This window comes from Momordica charantia, assembly GCF_013281855.1.
Source record: "Momordica charantia cultivar OHB3-1 chromosome 6 unlocalized genomic scaffold, Mcharantia_2.0 BLBB01000006.1, whole genome shotgun sequence".
In the NCBI taxonomy this organism is placed as follows: domain Eukaryota; kingdom Viridiplantae; phylum Streptophyta; class Magnoliopsida; order Cucurbitales; family Cucurbitaceae; genus Momordica; species Momordica charantia.
In genome coordinates this window covers 31,454,918-31,481,593 of record NW_028275164.1, presented here as the reverse complement: position 1 = coordinate 31,481,593, position 26,676 = coordinate 31,454,918, and the positions used below count along the sequence as shown (strand labels likewise).

General features: G+C 32.6%; 2 protein-coding genes across 6 annotated transcripts; both read right to left on the bottom strand.

The window, feature by feature from the left end:
- Positions 1-2,680: 2,680 nt before the first annotated feature.
- On the bottom strand, positions 2,681-6,539 carry LOC111026031 (glutamate dehydrogenase 2). Its single transcript, XM_022303996.2, has 9 exons — positions 6,069-6,539; positions 5,878-5,991; positions 4,745-4,966; positions 4,535-4,609; positions 4,318-4,434; positions 3,939-4,189; positions 3,501-3,576; positions 3,334-3,420; positions 2,681-3,052 (listed from the first exon to the last, which is right to left on the bottom strand). The coding sequence occupies exons 1-9, from the start codon at positions 6,174-6,176 to the stop codon at positions 2,867-2,869; spliced, it is 1,236 nt and encodes a 411-aa protein (XP_022159688.1). The 5' UTR covers positions 6,177-6,539; the 3' UTR covers positions 2,681-2,866.
- Positions 6,540-7,817: 1,278 nt separating this feature from the next.
- SRS2 (P-loop containing nucleoside triphosphate hydrolases superfamily protein) lies at positions 7,818-25,822 on the bottom strand. Of its 5 annotated transcripts, none has more exons than XM_088125520.1 (29): positions 25,438-25,822; positions 24,698-25,298; positions 24,418-24,459; positions 24,079-24,242; positions 23,190-23,385; positions 20,809-20,865; positions 20,619-20,724; positions 20,402-20,535; positions 19,667-19,741; positions 19,407-19,532; positions 19,161-19,289; positions 18,967-19,050; positions 18,502-18,615; positions 18,232-18,332; positions 17,637-17,703; positions 16,909-16,959; positions 16,100-16,177; positions 14,857-15,066; positions 14,691-14,729; positions 14,101-14,176; positions 13,927-14,009; positions 13,800-13,856; positions 11,710-11,900; positions 11,524-11,617; positions 10,713-10,763; positions 10,164-10,226; positions 9,935-9,994; positions 9,059-9,121; positions 7,818-8,238 (listed from the first exon to the last, which is right to left on the bottom strand). In XM_088125520.1, the coding sequence occupies exons 1-29, from the start codon at positions 25,608-25,610 to the stop codon at positions 8,149-8,151; spliced, it is 3,375 nt and encodes a 1,124-aa protein (XP_087981646.1). In that variant the 5' UTR covers positions 25,611-25,822; the 3' UTR covers positions 7,818-8,148. The 5 variants fall into 5 exon arrangements, 4 of the variants coding, with proteins under 4 accessions (XP_087981646.1, XP_087981647.1, XP_087981648.1 ...); XM_088125521.1 differs by having other exon boundaries at positions 18,990-19,050; positions 19,165-19,289; XM_088125522.1 differs by lacking the exons at positions 11,524-11,617; positions 11,710-11,900.
- Positions 25,823-26,676: the final 854 nt, after the last annotated feature.

Here is a 26,676-nt window from a genome sequence, read left to right as displayed (position 1 = left end):
CGTGTTGATCTTAGTTCTTGCACTTTTAAAAAGCGACTATTTTAATTTTTATTTGTAAATTTTTAAAATAAATTCTACACATAATGATAATCCTTTACTATATATAAATACATTGAGTGTAGTTTCATGTTCAAATCGTAACAAAATAATAAGATTAAAAATAAAATTATTAATTTATAAAAAATATAGGGAACAAAAAACAGATTTTGAGAGTATGTGAACTAAAGTTGAAATACATTAATCGAAATGAACATCGTGAAAGTACAACAACAAAAATAAACCAAAACCGAACTAAAGTTGAAATACATTAATCGAAATGAACATCGTGAAAGTACAACAACAAAACTAAACCAAAACCCAAAGTAGAGGACCTAAACAATAATTTACTATTTTTAAATAAATTAAAATATTTTAATATAAAAATATATTAATAATATTTTATTGATATCTATTTTGTCTTTTTTTTTTTTGCAATATTATAGAAATATTGATTCAAATGTTGAACTCATGGATATGTGGATACGTGGATGGACATTTAATACCTTAGTTATAGTCTTAATGGTATCTTTTTTTTTCTTTCAAATAACTATATTATTTAAAAAGTTTCAATTTAATCCTTTGTAATTTATATATTTTTAATTTAGTCTCTCATTTTTAATAAACTTTAAAATTGATTGATGATAAACTTACCTAGTATAATACCGTGTGAATTTGTGAAAATTTAAAGGAGGAGAAAAGTTACTAAGAAAAAGAAAATTTCTAATTTCTTCTCCAAAATTTTAGAAAGTTGATAAAAGTTTTGAGTTTTTTTTTTCTTGGTGACATTTTTTTCCAATAAATTTATACCAATTCACTAAATATTACATCACATAAGTTCAACCAATATATTATCTACTAACAATGATGAACTAAATTAAAGAACATAACAACATAAAGTGACTAAATTGAAAATTTTAAAATAATAGAAATTACATTTAAAAAAATCCAAACATTAAAAACTAAAATATATATTTAGGTTATTAATTTTTTTTCTCCCTAATGGTCTAAAAAATTACTTTTTCTTTGGACTTATGAAAAAACAACAATTTTATTCTTTTAAATTAATCAATAGACTTGTGTCTCTAAATGCTTGAAAGCTTGTTCTTATAAAACAAAGTTATAAAAAAAAAAGAAAACATCCATCAATTTCATTTACATTCTACTTTTTATTTCGTGAAACATATTTACATTCTTTATCCTGTGAAAACCTACCATCTTTTTATTATATATAACATAGTTTAGTGGTCAAGTATCAAAGATTATATCTGTGAAAACCTACCATCTTTTTATTATATATAACATAGTTTAGTGGTCAAGTATCAAAGATTTTAACAAATATAAACATAGTTAAACCGATTAAAATAGTAACTCCTTAGACTTGATAGCTCAAATTCTCACAGGCAATTATAATGTTGTATTCATACAAAAAAAAAAATTGTATTTTTATATAAGCCACATTTCAATTTACATATAATTCATTTCTAATAACTCATGGGTATTGAAAATTGAAAATTTTCATGGATCATTTTTCATTGTTTCAGTCTACCTCTCTCTCCTAATTTAGCTTATTATTTTATTGTCTTTAGTTTATATGTCAATTTATGATTTAGGTCCTTTCCATCTTGATTTCAATTAGATTTTTATACATTTAAAACGTTTTATTATAATCCAATTGTGGTTAAATATTTGAAAAGGCGAAGGAAAAAGTCAACTCAAATTTTACATTTAATAGAAAAAGAAATTATAGATGAGACGAAAAAATTGTGTGAATTTTTATTTATTTTCTTTTGAGAAAAAAATAATTGTGTGAATTAAAGGCGGCGATGGTTGTATTTATCTTTAGAGGGATAAAACGATATTGGTCAAGCAAGCATGAAAGGTTTATAACTCATTCGGTAACATATTTTTTTTCTTAGTTTCTTTAGTTTCTCGTTTATAACTCAAGCGAGAGGAGTTGTTTCGATCGTCCACATCAACAGAGGGAAGAATTCAGCGGCCCACGAATTGGTGAGGAGAGCGACACACAATGATGGATTTCTAACTTTCCTGTTTGGATTCAAGATGTAGTTGCAAGTGACTTTTCTTTGTTTTAGTTTTATTTAAGGTTTTTTTCAAAAAAAAAAATCAAGAAAAATATAATTGTTTTTTATTTTTTTTATTTATTAAAAAATAGAAACATGTTTCCATAACTTTTTCTCATTTTTTTTTGTTATCCCAAATTTTAAATTATTAAAGAACAAGTTTTTTAAAAATTATATTTTCAAATTAAATGTTCAACTTTTTTCATGCTAAATTTATTTTTTGATATTTACTAAGCATATTAGTAATAAAAAATGATAAATTAATTCTACATAATTTTAGAAACATTTAATAAAATTGAGAAACTAAAAATAAGAAACAAGAGAGAGGAACATTACCAAAAGAGCTCTTACAACTTTTTTGGTTCGAAAAAATAAAAATGTGTTTGGTAACTACTTATTTACAATGATAAAAAAAAAAAAGAAGAGCAAGAGATGAAGTCGTATTATACTAAACATCTTTTCCAATAAGGAAAGAAACTCAAGAAAGCAAATGTAAATGAAGAACAATGAAAATGGAGAACCAAGCAAGAAAACAGTGGAAACATCAACTAACACTACACTTCCCAAGCTGAACCGTTGATCAATTTTACTAAATTTTGTAAATAATGTTAGTAGTGAGAATTTTATTCAACAGTAATTTCAGCATGCAAGTGCTGATGATCTAAGCACTTTAGGAAAACAGTGAAATGTGAAAGGAAGAGTAAAAAGTGACCCTACAAAAAATAGTGCAGGGTAGTCCTATACTTCTAGGCCTCCCAACCCCTCAAGAGGGTAGCACGTGCCACACGGTTGACACCCAATGTGAAAGCACCCATACGAAGATTACAGTCATGTGACTTGCACATGCTCTTTATATTATAAAAAGCTCTTGTCATGTACCTTTGGAGCTCCTTGTTCACCTTCTCTTCCTCCCACATGAACCCCTGAATATTCTGCAAAGTTACATCAACAACTTGAGTTTTGATGCTATGCTATGCTATGCTGAGACTCGAAATCAAAAGGTAATAATTAGTTATAATAATGATAGTCGTGCATTGCTCAATTGATTAAAGCATATATCCTTAACCAAAAGGTCGGAAGTTCGAATACCTATATTCACATGTTGTTGAACTCGAAAAAACAAAAAGTTGTAATAATGATAAAGAAACAATGATATATAAGAAATACGAACACGACCTAACGACCCTTTAGAGATCATGAATAGTTCGCTTACCTGAACCCACTCAAAATAGCTAACGGTGACTCCTCCAGAATTGGCGTAGATGTCGGGGAGTATTATGACTCCTTTCTTAGATAGGATCTGTAGCAATGAAATCAGAATTGTGACAAATCTAAGCATATGTTCAGATTTATGAATCAAAGATTCATTATAAACATGACCTCATCTGCTTCTGGATCAGTAGGGTGGTTAGCTGCCTCTACTATGAACTTTGCTCTCACACCAGCAGCATTTTCCCTTCAGTTGGAAAGACAATTATGGAATTAGCAATTCACCTTGTAAAGTTGCTGTATGATGACTTTTGAAAGAAACCCTTTTATGTGAAGACATTTCTTCTAGAAGCATTTTGGAAGAAGCACTAATTTTAAAAGTATTTGAAGTTGTTTCTTCCATGTTTTTAGAATTTTCAAGATCACTTCTATGAAAGGATTGAAAAGTGATTTTTATCCTTCCAAAAGTTATCTCAAACTCACCCCGAGCATGTTAGAATTAGAAGATATGCACTACAGAGCATATATATATATATATATACATATTCAGAGTACACTAGAAGTATTAGACAGCAAAGGAAGAGTTGTGGATGGAAAATATGGAAATACCTGTTCAAAACTCCACCTAAAGCACATGGGATAAGAACATCACATTCATGAACTAGAAGTTCATTCGGATCCAAGCCATCTGCACTTGGGAAATTTACCAGGCTATTGGTCTTTTCTTTATGATCAACCAGATCAGGTACGTTGATTCCATTCGGGTTCGTCACGGCACCAGTAATATCACTCACTGCAACAACCTTTCCTCCTCTTTCATGGATAAGCCTTGCTGCCCAAGATCCCACGTTACCAAATCCCTGATAAATTTGCAGTTCATAGAGTTTTTTTTTTTTTTTTTTTTTTCAATTTAGATGCTGAATCTTTACAAGGAGAACACAAGACATTGTTAAGAGCAGTAAGTTTACAAGTTTGAATTTTGATATACCTGAATAACAAATGTTAAATCTTTGATTTTCTTTCCATACTCGGAAAGCAAAGCTTCTGTAGCAAAAACAACACCACGCCCAGTAGCAGCATCTCTACCAAGCGAACCACCAAGGTCCTAAAATTGAAAATATAAGAGAAGGGGGTTCTCTAATTATTTTGATGATATTCATCAAGCACCAAGCAGTTTCTTGGATTTTCAAGTCTTGATTACTTACAATGGGCTTCCCCGTCACGACAGCTGGCGAGTGACCATGAAACTTAGAGTACTCATCCAAAATCCAGGCCATAGTCTGCACAAATCATTTGGCTTCAAATTCATAGCTGCAGCAGGAAATTCTAAGCATAATCATCCTGCCGAAAATAGTTGAAGCACCTAAACTAAAATTAAAGGATACTATGAAACCTTTAAACTATCTGAACTTAACCTGTGCATTTGTGCCCATATCTGGTGCTGGAATGTCAGCATGTATACCAATGAGGTCATGGATCTTCTGAGTAAATACTCGAGTCAGGCGTTCCAACTCACTTGTACTTAATTCTCGCGGAGTGCATCCAATCCCGCCCTTTGCTCCTCCATAAGGAATATCTGCTACAGCAGTCTTCCATGTCATTAGTTGAGCTAGAGCATTTACTTCATCAGGGTCAACCTTTAGTAACAGAATTAAGCAATTCAGTAGTCCATAAGACAAAGCTCATACGAAAAACGTCTTAACCGTCTTCGTCTTGTATAACAGTACTTTGTACAAAAGTACTTGTAAAGCAGCAGGGTCAACCTTTAGTAACAGATTTTAGCCAACTTTGTATAGTAGCAGTACTTTGTTACTCCTAATTGCAAGTACTTGAATGCAAAGAGGTGCGTTTGAGAGTAGAGCTTGCATATAAGCACATAAAAAGCCTTGGATGTCTCACTACTATTAACATAAATTTTGAACTTTTAAGTGCACTTTTTTGATAAACACTAAAACTGTGCTTGAGAATATTTTAAAACCATTTTAGCAAAAAGTATCTAAATAATAAATCACTTTGTTTTTTGGTTAGACACTCTTGAATGGGTTTTTGAAGTAATTACTAATGAAGCATTTGGGCCAAAAGCACTCTGCAGATACTTACTCATAAAGCACCTTAAGTTGTTTTTTAGTTACTTTTAAACTTGAAGGGAAAAAAATGTGTTTTTGACCATTACAAAGGAAAAAAAAAAACCCTTCAAGTCTCAAACGTAACTTAATCAAGTGCTTTCAAAAGCACTTTAAAAGTACTTCCAAGTGTTATAAAATTTTGAATATAACTTTTGATGATATTACAAAACATTGTGAAAAGTTTGGAAAGAATTTTCAATTAGACAGCCGTACGTTTGTCAGATAGAAACTAAAATCTAAAATGTAAAAAACTCTCATCCAGACACCAATAACACCTAAAAGACATCTTTACATCCAAAGTAAATAAGACAAAATAGAAAAGAACAAAGCCTATTACATCAATGTTAGATACACAAGGCAAAGAAAAGCGATGGTAGATATCAATTCAACATAAACACAAGAAGGAAAATGAATCCAGTCACCTCAGGATGGTATCTGATCCCTCCCTTCATCGGGCCGCGGGCATTATCATGCTGTACCCTAAAACCAACATAGGACACCAAACTCCCATCGTCCTTCGGGATCGTGCACTCAACCTGATGGATCGAAGCTCAAATATCAAATGAATAGAGGAAATGAAAGCAAGAAGCAAGAAGAGAAGAAGAAGAAGAACCTTGATCTCTCTGAAGGGGATGAGAAGGCTCTTCTCGATCTTGGAGTCGAGACCGAGAATACGCGCGGCATGGCGGAAGTTGCGATTGGTAGCGGCTAGGGCATTCATGGTGGCGGAGGATCCAATCGGTGTGGTGAAAGGAAAAAGGAAATTAGGGGCGAAGAGCGATGAATTGAATTGAGAATTTAGAGAGAGGTGAAGGAATGGAGTAGTGAGATGGATTGGATTGGATTGGATTTGGTTGGAGATGGAAGCGAGCAGAGTGGCGGTATTCTATTATTCACCTTGAATTTCGATGTCAACGTTGCCCAGTTCCGCCATTCGAGTACACTTGGAAGCTCAGCAGCGATCACTCCATCTGCCATTTCGGAAGTTTGGAATTTTCTTTATTCATTCAACAATCAACACAGATCCATGCGGATTAAACAATATTATCCATCAGCCCGTTTGCATGTTGCCCATTGTCCAACTACTGCGTTAGATATATAAATGAAGGCTTAGGATCAAGGTATTAAATTTTCTTGGACGTGTCAATACTTTTATCTAAAAAAAAATCAACAAAATATTAACATAATATTAATTAATAATTTTAAACTTATTTAAAAAATAGTGGAACGCTGATTCGTTAATTTAATTATTTGAATAAAAAAGTTATTTGTAATCAAATTTTTTATTTTTATAATCTTTCTAGAAATATTATCCGACATTTTTTCAATATTTCTATCATCATTTTAAGAGACTGACACCTCAATATTTCCGATATTGATATTTAAACATTGTTTGGGATAAGACATGTTACTTTCAATTTTTTTGTTTTTAAGTTTTAACTTACTTTCACTCGCTTTGAACTAATTAATGATTTTAGCTGAAAACTTTTGAGTACAATATTGAGCATCATGCACATCATATCACGAGGATAATATATGTTGCATGAGCATGGCATGTGACTCATCAAATATTTTCGTAAAGTACATAAATTTATTTTTGTGGAAAGTGAACGTTTCATGTCTCTCTAGTCTCTATCCTAACTCCCCTTGCATTTCTTTTTTTATTTGACTTTTATGCTCCTATACCAAAGTATATCCATACATACGTAAGAAATATTATTTGGTAGAGTTATCTTTCATGTGACTTGGAACTCAGATATTTCTTGAGGCCCCAAACCACCCTAGCTATCTCTGGGAGACTTATTTCTTATTTTTTTAAGTGAGTACATTTTTTCTCGAAAAAAACTTCCCTCCTAAATTCCCTTGTGGTCCACTAAGATATAGACAAGTGGATCACCTTTCTTGTAGGTCGAAACACCTCCTCAGTAGCCATTTTCTTTTTCTCGCTAATTTATCGAAAGCTCATTATTGTGTCAATTTCGACCAAAACCGACCAAATCGGTGTTGTAGAGCCTTCCAAAATCACTAATCACCAACAAACAAAAATCAGCCTATCAATCGTTGGCATCAATCCATAAAGTTTTTAGTTTTATAATAAGATGTAAGATAAGATGTCATATTTTCTTGGATAGATAGTTTGACCACAAATTTTTTACATTTTTACACAACCCGAAATATTTCCTCCAACCAATTACTTATCTTTCAAATATTTTACATTATATAAGTTAAAACTTCAGAAACTACAGCTGTAACGATAAAGAACAGATAAAATATATAAAAATGCAAAATCTAATAGCCTATTTCCCTTATTTCAGTTCCACCATTGTCGAAATTTACAAATTATCTTCAAATGACCTCAATCTCAAAATTAAAACAAATCAATAAATAATAAACTGTACATTACATTCATGATCCAACTAATAAACTTCGACGTTATTTTCATCAATATATAATACTAATGATTATAAAAATAAAAATAAAATAGAACCTCCCCTGTGGTCTAAATATGTTGGTTTTAACAAATAATGATTTCTACACCTACGGAATTACAAATGATGTCAAGAAAACTGTTTCAACTTGAAAATGAGATGAAGAATAAATATGACACAATGCACCATACAACTTTAATGTTACCAATTGGCAGGTACATACATGACAATGGTTCATTTCCTTTTGGCGTTTTTTCTAGCTAGTTATAGTGACTTATACTGCTCGATCAAGGACGACGCATGGAGACGCGATGTCGGAGTAATAGTACATCCCAAATTGCGCAAATACGAAATCTGTTGATTCAATATGTCAGATAAACCAAGTCTTCATATCATAGGTAATATATGTATGTATATATATTAACAAGAAAGGAAGCAAGCACATATATATTGAAAGCTCATCCTAACACTAAAACCATATTAAACCTAAAACGTGCATTTTAACATCTACATATTTAAATTCTTGAAGGAATTGTCTTGGTAAGGGATTGAGTTATTCAGAGATACCCACAAAGTTTAAGCGCATATATTTTGGAAACTTAATCAGTTAAAACTCTTGATATCTCCAAAGCAGCCCTAGTATGGATGGAACCTCTCCAAAGGTTAGTAAGGTTAGTAGGAGGTGGGCCATGAGCATAATGTAAGAACCGACCCCTGATACCAGGGTATAGATAAAACTCTTGAAGGTTTGATATCTCTTGAACCAAAAGTGGATGTACATGACAGAACAGGGAGCAAATTTATAGATAAAATCAAGAAAATGAATAGTAAAATGAAAGGGAACTAAAATCAAAATAAAATACTGTGAAGTGTGAATATGTTTGATGAATGAATCAGATGCCCCAAAGTAAAGTGCATGTTAATTAAATGTAAGAAAAATTAAAGAAAGAAAATGTAACTGGCCTTGTATTTTATAAGGATGAAAAAAATTTACTAGAAACTTTTGCAATTGGGGTTAGAAACTCCACATCACTAATTTCACTATTTGAAAATTCTAGATTAATAGATTGATTAAAATGGATGATCATAAGATTAAGAACATTAAAATCCAAGTATGATGCTCATTTTAGATAACAATAATATATTTGAGGAATAGCATATAAATCATAGCTACCTGTTTTGCTGTAGGTGCTGAGGAGCCCATTGCATTTTCAATCCTTAATTTCTGGAAATGCTCCTGAAATAACTCACTGCTTAGAATTGAGGTAGTACAGGCTACAGAATAAGACATTCTCAGGTTTAAGGAAAAAAATAGTAGAAGCACTGTCATACACGGCCAATACATGTGTATCATTGTTTTCAATGTAGAACTATAAAAATGGAAGATTATCAACATTAAAATTTGTTAAATCACTATTGAATCCAAAAACTTAAGTTGATAGGTTGACAAATTTAAAACACTCCTCACTTGTGAGTTTGGAATATTAATTGGAAACAAAATGAGATTACATGAGTTTGAAAATAGGACCTCCTGTTGTACGAATTAGAATTATGGGAAGTAAATAAAATTATTATATTTCTATTTTTTTTCTCTGTATTATGAATCAAATACAAGGTCTAATAGAAGAGAAAGACCATTGATGGTAAATATTAACATAAATATAAACAGCTAATACACAACTAATATTACAAAAATATAAAGGAAATCAAACAAGATTATAAATCCAATATAAATAGACATTAAGATTATCAGGTCTGAGTTTCATTCTGCTATCTGTTTTCTCTCAATATCAGCGTCTGTGGGGATTGAAACTAGGGTCAAGACAGTGTTTTACATAAAATTAAAAAATTTCCCAATAACTTTTACAACTTAAATTGTTTATCAGTGGGGATTGAAACTAGGGTCAAGACACATAACAATTAACACCACAAAAACTTAAAAAAACAAGTATACCGTAACATACAATTTTACAAAATCAAATGAAACCTTTAGAAAAAAACAAAACGTAACAATTATTTATCAGCAGCTCATAAGCTGAAGAGAACAAACCTGCTTTTCCTGCATCAAGAGAGCACGTTTATCAGCAGGAATCTGTTCCCATCTCAAAACCTGTAAAAAACAGGTGTGGTGGTCAATAGAAGTAGCGCAGAGCATAATAGTGTGAAGTTTTAATATCAAAACTCCAAGTAATGTATATCATCATTACTATAACATAACCACATAAACAATCAATTTACTATTTTGATGATTAGCTGAACGCTGAAACAGATATACTTACATATTCAGCATACTGAAGTGCTTCATCACTGGTCAATGACGACTTCAGTGTACGCAAGATTTCCTGAGTATACAAAAGCTCGACAACATAAATATTCAAACTGCATAGTTGATCTCCAGCAGTGAAAACTAAATCAGGTTAGAAAAATGATATGGTGAAGAACATATAATGAATCGAGCTATGTAAAAGTATCGATGGGATCATGTAAGTATCAATAGAATGAAGACACAGAACTAATAAATTTTGAGAAGTTAAAATATACTTAGTATTCATTATATTTCATTTCAGTAAACATGCATTCTCTAGGATAATTGAACAATCAAAATAAATTTATAAGTAATTTCTCCATTAGAATAAGGTTTTATGGCTTCACCAAACAATTTTAATTTGCCGCTACTTTGAATAACCCATACAATAGGATTCATGAAACTGCTGCAGCGTAGAATATTTAAAAGCTCGTGTTAGCTTCATTACATATTAAAATTAAGAAGCAAAAACTTGCTCAGTTAATGAAAAGTTATTAAATTTATAAAAAGATAAAAGAATAACCTTGGATTTGCATTTCTTCACTCTCAACCGTTCGTCAATTACAAAGCCCACCTGTAAAGTTACAAAAAAATTATATAACTTTTCACGGTCCCATTTATCAATTATCACGAGCACAGAAGTTCAAATGAAGTGATGCAATGGAATTTGAATGGCTCAAAGGTTATCCAGCATACAGCATTTAATCAGATTTGGTAAAGTTTTTTTCTTCTGTATATGTTTATTTCCTTGCTAACTCTTTATACTCTTTCCTTATCGCTTTGACATTAACCCTGCTTTAAATGCCACAGTAAGTCCAAGTATAGAAGATTGAGTCAGTCCTCTGGATATACAAATAGTTAGTGTATAGCTTATCATACTATTACTGTCAAACACAAACTCCTCATCTAAGACCCTATTTTGATCATCTATTCATGCATCAACATCTGTTAATGTCCATAATTGCACTGGACAATGATTACAATTTCTGCATGACTTGGTTGGTAGAGATGATATCCTATTTATTTTGTGGAGGAGAAGAAAAGGAACAAAAAGAAAAGCAATAGAAAAATCACCAGAGAATAAAATCCTTTTGGTGTAGATGCTAAACATTTTAATAAACCATCTTTCGTAAATTAATATTTCATATCTATTTGTATTCAACACGTCTGTTGATAGAACGTTTCAACACTATACTCACATAAATTATCAATGGAATACACATTATTCAAATTCAAACTAGAACAATTATTTATGTAAATACATGACCCGAATTTTCAATTATTATCGCTCCAAAAAATCAAACTTGAGACTACAGGCTCTTAAAATTCATCACCTTATCAATTAGCCTTTTAGGATCTTGAAATGCCTTTTTCTTGGCCCATTGATGAAATAAGTGGGAAATAATTGCTCTGTTATCCACATTAAATCTACAATTGGAAAAAGAAAAAAGAACTTTTCATTTCAACAAGAAAAAGGAATTTATCAAAGGACAAAATATTGGAATTGGAAAAACAAAAACCTTTTTAGGAAACTATTCCCATGAGTGATCTCTATTGGTTCTTCGAAATCTATAATGCCAATTTGAATGTTAGCAGGATCATTTAATCCCACATCCAAATCAGCTGATATAGATTTTTCAGGAGGCAAGTGCATATTCTGTTTTAAAACATCGTGGTGTTTATTTTGCAAGTGTTGAATACTAGCTTCACCCTACAACAAAAGATTAAAGTATCAAAATTAGAAAAACATCAGGCTTAACAGTAAGCAAATAGAAGGCCCTTTAGAGAAATAAGGCAAAATATAACATTTGGGATTAAAACACCCCATCTTTATCAATAACTATATTTTCTTTTAAATTAACATTTCAAACATTAATTATTAAGGATCGAATTAGTTTTTAATTGTATATTTTCATATTAATAATCGATATAGAACAAAAAATTATTAAGCAAAAAATTAATCTGGCATGTGCTTTAAAACATTTCCAAACGATTATTTTAAAAGGATATCACAGCAAGACTTATCAAGGATTCTAAAAATTGATTTTCAAAGAGGGGTACAAGTATAAGAAAGAGTTCTGAACTGTAACTGACACCACAATGACAGGATTTGGTCTGAACTTTTTTGTTTTCAATTTCTGTTTGACTTTGAACTGAATCGACCATGACTAAATTGATTCATGAGGTTCAGTCATGTTTTGGTCGAACAAAACCAAATTGACATGATATTGAAAATTAACTTTTAATGCCTTATTTATTTTGTTCTAAATATTTGGAAATACATTAAAAGTTTTCTGTTCCTTAGTTTATTCTTACCCAACTGCCAACTTGATAAGAACCAGGAACTGAAATTGTAATGAAAGCTAAAAGATAAAGAAGTAAAATAACTTTTCAAATATTTGAGATACTTGTAACCTCCCTTTTGAGTATTCTGAAGCTTAAACCAAACCAACTAAATCATTGCCTACCTTCATCCCCTCCCTCTCCCTCTTATTTAACAAACTCTCAATGACAAACTATTTGGCTAATTACTAATATATCCTTCCTATCCTAACTACTCCAGTGGCATTCCCAATCCTAACACAACTTTTCATTCTAACTCCCCCAACCAGTTCAGCCCCCATCTATCATCTCCCTGGGCATGCCAGCAATCTGACTGCTCCAAGCGATGATGACCCTCCAACAAGTCCTCCTTCCAACTGTGTCCAGTGTCCTACTTCCCCAAATTTCTTTTTCCCCTTCTCTCCACCAATTTCCCCTCTAATTCTTTTCCCCTTTCCCACTCCACCAATTCCCCCCAATTCTTTGACTCGTCCCCTTCGTTCTTCCTACATTTCCATTTCCCAATTTCTTCTTCCTGCTCAAAGTTTGTTCTTACCCAGTCGCCACCCACCCCCTAAAAGTTTTCTCCCCTGCCCCACATATCCCAAATGGTCATCAATGACCTCCCAATCTAATGAAAATTTGTTATTCTTATCTATAGGTCCCACAATACTTATCTAATTGCATTATGCATTAAGAAAATGAAAAAAAAGAAATGACAAAAAAGATATACAAGATTATTTTCATGTACATTTGTAAGGCCACTGGTGGTAAATACCTCGAGTAGGAGGGGTAGAGTGGGAACTTCCCACCAAGTTGTTAATACCTATAGTAGGGAGGGGTAGAGTGGTAACTCCCCACCAAAGCTAGTTAGAGAATGAGTATGGAGAGAGGGAGGGAGCAGAATATAGGTGAGTGGGAACTCCCTTGTAGGGGAGGTTTTGTTTTTCTGAATAGTTGAGACTATTGTAGGAGAGATTCCCAGCCTCTCGAATTGGCAGGTTGCTTGTATGTCATTATATTGCTATTTCAATACCAAGAAATTGTAAGGGGTCATCAGGGCAAGTGAGATGAGTCTTCTAATGTGATATTAGGGATAGCATTTTCCGTGCTTTGCAAGAGAAAATTGAGCAACAGGGTAAGTAGCAATATTGGCTTGAATAAATATGTTTTCTTTTTCTTTTTCAAAAGCATTAGCCCGAGTGTAGATGAGCAATCATTTATATTGTTGTTATGCCTATTTATAAATAATAAACTATGCATTCTAATAAAACTTAAGGAACAATACCTGTATCTCTCGAACATGATCTGGAATTTCTTTGAGAAATCTTGAAGGTTGAAGTATCTAAAGGAAATGCTAAAGTCAACAAAATCATCCACCTTCATATGATAGTAAATATTCAACTAAAACAAACCTGCCAATCAGAGTCCATCAAGACATACGATATAAAAAGTTTCTCTCGAGCACGTGTCATTGCAACATATAGTAAGCGTCGTTCTTCCTGTTATTTTCAAATGAGAGTCACTACAGCACCAATGGAAGGCATTCTCTAGAACTACGAGTAACAATGTTATTTACATGAAAAAACTTGCCTCAATCGAGCTTCCGTTTTCCCTTGTAATGCCACTGGATTCATGCAAGAGAGGAATCTCTGATTCATTGGCCTAGTAACATCAAAGTACTAAAAATATTGTCATCTCAGGAGCACAAATGCAAACATGCAACATATCATCGACATACTATTACCGACACAAATCAAACACATACTTTCTAATGCAGCCTATAATCTAAGACCACTCTAAGAATAGGCAAGGAAAGTCTTTATTCCATTCGAAAAGTCTTGAAAATACAAGAGGTAATCCCGCCATTTACAAAGGTTTCCTATTAACCAGTCTGAAACAACTAAGCAACCCATAAAACTACTTAACAAAGAAACCAACAACCAACTAAAACTAATTAACAAACTACAACTAAAGAAAAGAAGATACAATATCATCCAACCAATCCACTGCACCACTTTCCTTGGATACGTGTATTCATGTCATACTTAAATAATCATTTTACAAGAAAAGAAAACAAGAACCTGTTAGAGTATGAAAGAAACTATTCTCAAAAAACAGGAAATAGGTAAATAAATGAAGCATGAAAGATACGATCTTCTAGATTGCTTTCAATTACCTTAATTATGAAGACAATATCCCACTCCAAGCCTTTTGACTACATGTGGAAGACAGAAGGAAGTTTACAAGAAAAACAATAAAATGGTATTGTAATGTCAATGATATTAATAAAATATTATTACCAAATCTAAGACAGTTCTAAAAATTAGGCAGGAAAGAAGAACCTGATGAATGGTAGTCAAAGTGACAGAGTTTTCATTGTCAACACGACGAGAGCAGAAATTTGCTTTTTCCCTCTCAGATACATGGTCAACAAAAGCTTTTAGAGCATTAAGACAACCTGGATCACTTCCCATACTGTCTCTCTTTCCTTCTCCCGCAGTAAAATGGCTTGACATAAAGTTGGAGACATCGTCCAACAAATACTGAAGAACCTTCACGAACAAGAAAGGCAGCCGCATACGACAAATCAAGGCTAAGAAAATAAAAACAAGGATTGCAATTGGCAAAGCTCATCAGCATCTTCCCCATCTAATGTGAGTGTATTCTGTCCTACTAGAAATTTGCAACAAATATGCAACTAAATACCAAAAGTTTGCATAATATATTTAGTCTCATTGTTTTTTTTTAGCTCGGAATTGATAGCTCTTTGGCTTTTTACCTCTATAACCAGAGGGCACCTGTGCCCGCTCCAAGGCCCAAACCCGAGAGACATCAAGGATTTTTGGTATTAAGCTCACCCAAAAATTAGAACACAAAACCTCATGATAGGTGATACCACAAGGTCTACGCCCTTGCCAATAGAGCTGTCCCTTGGGGGTCTCATTGTTCTTTTAATAGAAAAGATTATGAACTAAGCATTTTTTCTGTACTAAATGCTCCTTGAACTCTATTTGTGCTCTTACTTTCATAATCATTTAACTGACTGGCCATAGCTTAATTGATTTAAGATGCCTATAGATTAATTTTAAATCTAAAAACCTTACACTCAAAGAAGTGATTTTGGGTCAGATTCTAAGAACACAGTCAAAAGGAATACGGAATTTGAAGTTGGGAAACCTAAAATCTTTTTTGAGGTCATTAAGAATATAGGTTTCAAGACCTTTTTAATTTATTGAAATTTAATGTGAATATTTATTTCATAATTAACAAAGAGAACTTAATTAGCACTAGGTGGAGAACCACGTGAGAATTTTGTGTTCTCATCTATAGAATTGAGAGTTCTCAATATGAGTTAGATCTCCCAAAGGTATTAGTGTTTCTCAAAGTAAATCTTGATCTTTTAAAAGAAACTATTACGGTAGGTAGAAAACCCCTCAAACACCCTTATTTTATACCTAATACCCAGAACATGTAGTTCCACCAATAGATCTGAATCTGATATTGTTGTGTTCGCTAAGTGATTTTCCCTCATCTACGTCAAATCATAATATATTGTTATGCTCATTGGCATGGATTGATACTTACAGATCTGGTATCATTGTCTTCGTTCAGCAATTTTCCCCCATCAACATTAATAACTGCCTGTTGCTCAAGAAGATACTTCTGGAAATATGACGCGGGAAGAAGTGATGTTAGAATGTGAGAAAATAGCAGCATTCATTAAGGCTTAAAAATAATAGTCTTTTTATCTTTTTAGTAAAAGACACGACTGTCATGATGGGGAGAGAACATAATTGTAAACAAAAAACTATACGGTAGCAAGTTAGACCTTTTTGGTAACAATCAGAACATCATCCAAACAATGTCAACAACCAAACGATAGACCCTTCTCGATCTAGTTTCAAAAAACCCTTTTTTCCACCTTGTCCACTCATCCACTAGCTTAATGGAATTAAGGATGAAATCAACTTTTAACCATTACAAAATATCAAGAATAATAATAATAACAACTTACCTCGATTCCAGTTTCCTATCAATAATAATAATAATGATAAGAACAACCAACCTTGTTTCAACTATTACATAAAATTATCTCCATTATTAACATGAAAAAGTAGGTCAAAGTCACATCCCAAGCCCCCCCAGCATGTGACAGTTTAATGCTATAGATCTACTACCAAACAAACATGGCCTCTAGCATTTATAGGTGGAAAACTAAAATCAAAGGCCAGAAGATCGTAATATAATATGTAAACCTATTGATTTATACATGAAGTACAGGATGCAAACCTAAATATTAGGATATGCTCGCCCCGATGCATGTTTTAACCTATCTGCCAAACGAATTGCATATGAAAATTCACAAAAGGTATTTGCTTTGAAAGAAGACAAACCTCAGGTAACATGTTAGACACAGAGGTTATAACTGTTGAAATTGATTGCTCCTGCAAATATTTACAAATAAGATTGAAATGGAATTATTAGTTAAAATTAAAGTAGAGTGAAAAAAAAGGAAGAAAAGAAGTAAATAAACTAAAAGAGCTGACAGATTTCAATTCCACATTTCAAATAATACATGATGGAAGAATTTAGATTTTAAAAATTTAACATAAACTAGTCACCAAAAATGCGGACTGAGTTCAAACTTCAAACCAGTTACAGTTACCAAATAAGACAAGGTATCCTGAGTTCAAACTACACAAGCTTAGAGATCAGAAGAATTAATTCTCCTACCCCTTGATGTCTACTCAGCCTTTGAGTGGGCAGGTCACCCACGGGTTAATGGGGATAATGCCCCAATACCCAGGTTACAAAAGAAGTAAAAATAAATAAATAATAAATGACATAAACCAAAAAAAAGACATTGAAAAGACAGAAAGCTCTGACAATTGGAAGAGGCCAAAGAGAACTAAAATAAATACTTCACCTCAATATTTTAGGAAACAAGCTCCGCGTTCATTATATTAGGTAAATATAAAATTACCGATGCCATGCTTTCTTTCCACGTTTTTACTGGAAAAGGCCAATAAGATTTCCAGATGGGATAAAAATGAAACAACTTATGTATCTACCACTTGAAATCGTCACATAAAATACTCTAGCAGCATCCCACATGCATTACCCTTAGAACAAGTCTTGATATCATCTCTAATGTTGACAACACCTTACGCCCTTGGTTAAGTTGACTCCTGTAAGATTTGGGCATGGATCAAAACTCAGTAATTTAATAGGAAACTTCATTGGGTTGATCAAAAAATCGTCAAGCCCATTATAAGATTTTGGCACCGAATCAGACTGGGATTTACAGTTTACATTTGATAGAACACAAATCAGTCACCAATCACAAGTCATGTCTTTTAAAATGCGAAGCACACCAAAGATCAAAATTTTTTTTGTTTTTGAAGCGTATAATAGAAAAATAAAAATAACAATTTTCTAAAACAAAAAAGAATATAGTATTATGATAATAAGATACTCAAAAATTAAATAAATTAAGTTTCTTTAAGATATTGTTTAAATATAATGCTTTTAAGCAACACATTTCTTAATCCTTTAAAAAAATTACATTAAAAAAAACTGAAGAGTGTGTTTCAATGTGCTTGCGCCTATGCATGCCTTTTAAAATAGAGCAATAAATGATAAATCGAAAAACAAAATAGAGCAGTGATGATTTGATACATAGATTTCCATTTTTTTCAGAATCTCTAAAACTAGACCTCTTTAAGGTACCAGAAATCTTTGAACTGAAGATGTCCCTTGCAGCAGTAATCAATGGACATTTTCTTATTGTTGAAATTTTGTCAATGTGATTAATTATCTGCAAAAATGAAAAGAAAGGATGAAGTACTGCCTTCTAGTAAGCAAAACCAACATTCAAGAGAAGTGCAAAAAGCTATTACCACAAGGATCTAAAATATCAAAGTAGATGAAAAGAAAAAAAAAGCTACAAAGAAAGAGGATAAAAAGTGAAAGAAGGAAAAAATTACCCTCTTCTTTTCCTCTTTCTCAAAAGGAATTAAAGCCTTAAAAGCTTGACGATAAGCACCATCATCGCAATCAGGAAATGCTGTTCTAAGCAGAGCAATAATGGTTTTGACTACCTATAAGAGAATTTGATTAGTTTCAAGAAGTGATAGCCATAGTTGGAATGATAGTCAATAAATTGCAAGATAGACAATTAAATCAGATCGTAAAATTTCAAACAAAATAACCTACTACACCTAGTACTAAAACACCCATATTATGGACATATGAGCGCTATAAAATACCAGTAATATGAATACAAAATTTGCAGGACAGAAGAAATCTGGCATAATACTCATCAAGAACATTAAATTTTTAACATTGACATACTTGATTATAAGAATCAATTCATGCAAACTGCATCTATAGGACAATCAGCCTGAACCGATGTCATAAATTACTCATATTATTGGTGCAATAAGATACACCTTTTTTCGGTAAAAGGCCACACCATGAACATTAAATGGTATTTTTCTTTCACGGAAAGCTGTTTGAAAGATTTTTCCTGATATCTGCAGAAATAAAGATAATGGTTTTGTAAGAACAAAGGCAGTAAACTTTTATTGCTTTTCTTTGCTTCTCCATAAACTATGATATTGATATATTGGTGGCTAAGTTTGACCTGCCTCCGGTAAAGAACTGCAAAGCTCCCGAAGCCTTTGGAACTTGAGCCATTTGAAGTGCTTTCCATGATCTTGTCAATAATAAATGCACATTGAGCACCCTCATTATTGCATTCTTTTATTGTAATCTGGGAAAAGTTGGGACATGCATTTAATATTATTATGGAGTAGACAATAGAAATAAGAATTAGAAAATTATATTATAAATTTTGCTTAATATAAGAATATGGATAGAATAAATATACCTTAGATCCAGTTAAATTATCAGTTTGAACATCTTTGAGTGGGCATCTTTTTTTATTATTTTGTATCAGAGAATATGCAGCCTCAATAATACAGCCTGTAGATCGATAATTTTTATTGAGTCTAATCTACACGATAAAAACAAACCAAGTTAAAGGACTCCTCAACATCAAGGTATTGAAATCTGGAATAATACTTTACACAACGAAGCTAAAATAATATGTAAGGAATTACATGATCCAAGCCTAAAGACAATGCAAACCTCTTTATAGGTTGGGAAATCCTTACGGAAAGAGTCAAATCCAGAGGTATCGGCTCCGTTGAAACTGAATATGGACTACATTACAACATTGGAAATGACACTTGAGAATAACAAATATACTAAACATTGAAAAGTGAGGGGGGAAGGAATTTATAATAAAGTAAGTAATCCAAATTTTTTACTGCTATAATAGAAGTTAGAGCAAGGAAATTATAATTAGTCTTGATTTGGGTGGAATAAAATATTGTATTCCAATATATTAAAAAGTAAGATATGCAAAGCGTCCTTATACAAAAGAAAGGCTCAATATAGAAAAGGAAAAAGGAATAATAATAGGAATAAACTAGACCATTAATTGTCTAAATATTTAGAGCTAATATTTACAATAATAAACCACCAATTAGAAAGCAAGTATACTCATCATTTAAAGTTAATTCTTAATATTACACCAAACACTCAGTTTTTTTTACGTCTAATACAGATAGCTAAGCTGAAAAAGCTTTGCTTTCAACGAAATGAATATACACAAAAATGGAGAAAGCAGGATGACGGTTATTTAAAAATAAAAGATAAATCATCCAATGAAAAATTCCAGGCACACAGAGAAATTTGTAGGAAACTTAAAAATATTCACGAACAAATCTGTCAATGTAAATATTCCATTTTGAAAATAGGAGGGACTCCAAATTAAATGTGTGGAATGCAAATTGTGTCCGGACAAACTAAAAGGCTGACCTGATCATCGTCACCAACTATAGTTATCCGCTTATGGGATGCCAGAATCTGGAGAAGCTTGTATTGCATGGTACTTGTATCTTGAAACTCGTCAATAATAATGGCTTTCCATGTATCCAGACACTCCTCGTATACTTTAAACAAACAGAGAAATAAATGTATCAAACCATAACTAAGACTTAAAATTAATAATTAAAATGATAAGCTAGTATCGAACCTTCAGGAAAATCAGTAAGCAGCTTCAAGGAACAGCATATTAAGTCGTGGTAGTCCAGAGCATTACAAGATTTCAAAATAGTATTATAGTTGTCAAGAACTCCAGCCTGATTCAGACACAAAACTTAAAATAAAAATGGCAAGCAGAGCCACTGACAGAAACCTTGTTAACAAGAACATTGGAAGCTTACTCCAATCTCATCACCCTTTGTAAGTAATTCTGCAGAAGTCGTTCCACATGCTTTAGCCTGGAATGGAGTGAAACCAATTCCTTAAATGCCACCACAGAATTACATTTGTGCGTTGACAGAGAAGATTTTCAATAAAAATAACTCAAATGAACAAAAAGTATCATCTTGGAGGGCCCTCCCCCTTCATTTTTGTCAAATAGCTGAGTGTATCATGGAGGAGTTATATATACACAAGAGACAGGAAGGTTAAAAGTAAATCCAAACTTTTAAGTAACAAAGGTTACAAATAAAAGCCTCTCCAACTAACTGAAATTAGATTAAGATTTTTTTTTTTTTTTTTATAAGAGACACAGAGAATTTATTCCAAAAAATATAAGGAGTAAGATAACAAAAATATTTGGTATTAGAACCCCAAAAAGAGGTCTCAAGCTAAAACAGACTTCACAACTCATGTATTTTTATGCTGGCTCCTTTTTTTTTTTTTTAATTTTACTAAGAAACAACTTTTCATTGATATATGGAAATATGGAAAGGAAAATTGTTCAAGATACAAACTCTCAAAGGAAAATTTTTATGCTGGCTTCTCAAAAGCAATAACAACATGAAGCCAAATGAGTTTGCTATAATCCCTTGAGGTGAGAGGAAAAGCCAACATGAGGATCTCTTCAAGATCCAGACATCTAACTCAAACCTCAAGAACTTTCTAATCCAACACAATTTTGACAAATTTACTACAGATGAAGGAAGGTTGATGCATATCCCACATCTCTCACAAATAGCACACATAAAGCTCATTTTCTAAGATATACTTGGAGATATTTTCATCTAGAAACTTTTCATTTTTTTGGACACGTATCATGGCTATCAATGGAATACCAAATATTGTCACACATGCATTGTCAATTTAACCATGCACCCGGTAGTACTAATTTGTAATATGATTGACACTCGTTCAGCGCTCTAAAACACAATAATAGAATACCAAACTGCAAGTTGGCGTTGTTAGTTTGTTTATTTTAATATGATTGAACTAAACAAATGCGGTAATCATGTAGGTCAGTAAATGTAGGACTGGAGTTGATAATTCCAAGAAAGGAATTAAAAGCAGTTGGTAGCTCTTCTTCTAGCCCAGAAACTTTCAAATTTCTCAAGAGGATAGGGGCAATGGAAAGTCTGGGGTAGCTGAAGAGTCATTAGGTGGGGAGTTAATTGAAAGAAATTTACTCTGTTTCCAGCTTTTGTTTTGCCCGCTGTTTGACTATTGTTTTCTTTTAGCCTTAAGTAATTATTTTCTTTTTACCATCATTATTTCTTTTGTTTTTCCTTCATTTGATTTTTTATGCAATTTTCCTTCATTCTTTTTGTGGTTTCTACTGCTGTTTCACACTTTCAATCCTACCATCTTCTTCTTAATGACTTAATGCTTCTTTGAAACTGATAGAAGTTGAATGTTGTACGTCTTTTACATTTTGATATATTAAATATTGAAATTATAAGGCTTTGGTATTTTTTTGGCTATGTTTACTTTGTGTATATTTTATTTATTGATTAAGGTATGTCTCACTTCACTCAAACAATGTCTTTCTGTCGCCTCTTGCCTTGAAGCGATGTTGCCTGAGTTATTCACCTCCTACCATGAGGTGATTAAGAGACTTATCCCCTTGAAATGTGCCTTGCACTTTGAAAATACTGGTTTCATGGTACTCCAAGACTTTTTACTCTTCCTATCTACGGATAACCTCCTTCAACAGTTGGAAACCAATTGTTGTGTGACTCTAGGCATCTTCATTAGAAAGATCAGATTGAAGCCCCTTTTATCGTCCCACATTTCAAATGTCATAAACAATTTTGAGCCCCTCAAAAGGCCTCTCTGGCCACCTAACATTAATTATTGGTTGAAGTCTCCATTCTCTGTCCTCCAGGAGGAGCCTTTGACATCTTTTTTCTCATACAATTTGCAGAAAGAGTTGAAGTTTTTCTCTCCAATTTGTTTATTATCTCCCAAACTAACTCCCTCTTCTCAATTATCTCTAAAATGAAAGCCTTTTCATTTTGCTACTAAGAGTCTATGAAAAGAATGAAAGTACCTCGAGTTTTCATTACTTTGATTTAAATTTATTAAAAAAGTTTTATTACCTCATAAAATAAGTAAGAGATCGTAAATCAACCAATTCACCCCTTCTCTAGACTATTTGTTTGTAGTTTGCTCACCACATCATTTAAACTCTACAAGTTATTTTAGCCTAGCAATTAGTATCCAATCCTATGAAATTATCAATTATAAAGCAATTAAATTATTCAGAAAGCCTTTGGACTACACTAAGAAGGGAGAAAAGAACACACAGCACAAGACCCTATGCTAAAGTTGACGAAGTACTAACCTTAGGGACAAATTTTTGCCATTTCTTCGACTTATCCTTAAAATTTGACGGTGTAACATCCTTAGAAGCATTACCAAGTATGTTCGAGTCCACTTTTTGTCTACTTTTGTCATTTTCCAATAGACGCACAGCCTCAATGATTGCCCTCCTTTGTTGCCCATGTCCATATATTGAAAAATCTGTAGTGCGCTCCAACCTGTAATATAATAAAAGATAACCATCTAACCCAAGATAATAACTAGGATCAAAGCTTAACAAAAAAATAAGGCCATTGAGCAAATGCACTTTGGTATGAAATGCTTGAACTCAAGATTTAGCAAGACTAATGACTGAATCCTAAATAAACAAGAGAAAAAAAATACATATCCTACAGAGAAGCATATATTCATTTTGAAGCATTGTACAATTCGAAATCAGATCTGATCCTACATGGATGAGTTTATAAGTTTACATTTGACTTATGAGTTATGACTCAGCAGAAAGATACCTCTAATCAATAATTCCATCTTAATCAAATATTTCTCACTCCAGTTTAGTCTCCTTCCCTCAAGTAAGATACCTAAATCCTAATTAGTACCATCTTCCTAGATTTGATAAGATCCTATTCACATTTGTAAGTTAGAAAACAAGAACGCGTCCACCCGTAAAGAAATCTCTCTCCCTTCTATTAGTTGCCCCTACTACTTACAATGTTCAGTGAGATTTTACTTCTCCATACATATCAATATAATTTCCCTATTGGTTATGGCGCAATTGAAATAGACAAAGAAATGGTATTGAACTATCAAACGTGCTCCATTTATGGTAAGGCTTAAAATAACCCCAAATACGTATTACATATCTAGGCAGGGTAAATAAGAGATTTTGGTCAATCAGAAATTGAGCATACTTTTCTGCATGCAAACGACAAAGTTGCAATGAAAATGAATGAAATGTGCTAATCACAAGTTCTTTTGCCATTTTCTTCCCAGCCACCGCACCAACACGATCTCTCATTTCAGAAGCAGCTGCAGTAGTGAAAGTCATTGCCAAAATATTTGACGGCTTTATACCCTAAAGTTTAAACAACCAAAAAGAAGGAATAACTAGACAAATAAGATCCGACCATTAAAATGAGATGTAGGAGTGAAATAAAAGGAACCAATACAAATATCAGAGTAAAATAAATTAGTGAAGGAAAAAAAAAATAAACTTAGAAAGTAACATTATACCAAGAGGTGAAAAATACCTCATTAAGAAGCATCAGAACTCGACCAACCATTGTGGAAGTCTGCATAAAACAAAATTTTCATCACCTTGGGAGCAAAAAAAGGCTCTAAGTAAGACCCATGTTAAGGAAAAAGCTACACTCATGTTTTCTTCAGCATTTTCTTAAAATGAAATACAGCTTAGATAAGATTACCATTCAGCATAAACTAAACAAATATTCTTGAAGGCAAAAAAATTTACGAAAGAGAAAATGATATTATAGATTCTCAATTTACAAATCAGAGAACAAGAAGTGAGACCTTTCCACTTCCTGGACCAGCGAGAATCATTAAAGGGATTGAAATGTCACCACAAGCTGCTTCTCGTTGTCTGTCATTAAGAGACAACAGATATTTTGAATACTCTTCCGGCATGGTTCCGATCTTTCTAGTCACGGAGTCAGAGTTGATCCACTCTACTCCTGATTCCAAGGTATCTGATGAACATGTTAAGTCTTTGGTTTCTATACTTTCGCTACCAATTACAGACTCCAGATCTATATTAAGATCACCATTATAACTAACATCATCATGATTTGCCGCATGGAAGATGGAATATGAACCTTGCCTTTCTGCTCGCGCAGATGATTCCTGCTCGCACAGAGCATCAATTTCCTCTAAAGTGGTCTCATCAAAATCATCGTCTAGAATACTTGGAGCTGAGAAATAACTGCTTGTACTATAATATTCTGGACTTTTTACAGGAGTTTTGAGACAATCTAACCCCAACCCATTTGAGCTAGCGTCAGTTGCAATTGCAATTGACTTCGATGACGGAATGTTTCCCGAAATCTCTGCCAATGCAGCCCTCTTTGCACCATTATCACACCCTTGGGCCACATTTACACTAAAATCCGCAACTCTGGAATTAAACAATTGCAAGAAAACAAATGGAAAATCTCAAAATCTTGAACTGTTAGGATTAACACACATATCAGCATGCTATGAGACCTTTTTCTAGTCCAAATCAGAGCAAACATAATAACTTGGAGAACACAAACCTGCAAGGAAGTAGGTTAGCTGAAGGTTTATCAGAAGAACACTGGGAAATGAGGTGGTGAGAATGGAGAAGACGAGGGCGTTTGCGAGCAAGTAGAGCTTTAGCAGCTCTGAAATTGCGGGAAATTCGAGCCCTTTCTTCATCGGTGATGGCAGAATTTTCATTACCGGACATTGCTTCTAAAGAAACTAAACTAAAATCCAGAGCCTACCAGCCGAAGAATCAGAGAGTGGAAACATACGGATTTCCAAATTCCGCATGTTCGTCCGATGGGCTGCGTCTCTTCATTTCACTTTCCCCCCAAAACTAAAAAAAGTTCAAACGAGAGGGAAAAGAAGAACATATGTCTACAAGGAAATTGTGAATGTAATAGGAAATAACAAGCATTCCTTTCATTCCTTTGAAGATGTTCTATGTTTTACATTGTTGTTTATATTATTACAATTAAATCATAGCATTCCAATAAATGTTATTTTCTTTTATTTAGCACAAAAATGTTATTAATATTTTAACAGTAGCTATTATTTTCTTAAAAAAAATAAAAATAATAAATAAATAAGTGCGGGAAGCTTACACAATCACATGAACTACAATATTGAGATTTATTGGCTTTTTCGTCTTTAATCTCAAATTAATTAATTTGATTGGTGTTTCAGTGATAACAAATTTAATTTTGTTTACTAACAATTTTAGTATTTTAAAGGATTAACATCACATAACTTTTAAAGGATTAACATCACATAACTTGAAATAACGATTTCATTGTATTTTCAATCACTCAAATCAGAGTTGAAATTGAAAAGTTATTACCCAAACAAGTTCATATAAACTATATCTAAAGTGAACGATGTGATGGCTAAGTCATTTCAGCCAACCAACTAAAGAGCGACACGTGGCAATGTATTCTTGAAGAAAATAGAAAATAAAGAAAAAAAGAAAAAAGGAATTGGAAATGAATGTTACCGTGGGTTAAAATAAATAAAAATAATACTAAATTTTCATGCAAAAGCGAGAATATCGTACTACATAACTTTAAGTAACATAATCGTGGAATCTCTTACTAAATAACTTTAGGTAACATAATTGTGGCTTAATAGAATATATTCTATATTCGATCTATTGGTTGAGAAAAAAACATGTGTTCAAAAACTAGCTTATCTAAGAATATCTAAAACTAGATATGTATAACTGTAAACTATAGGATCAAGTAATTAAGTCAAAAATAGCTCATGTGATCTAA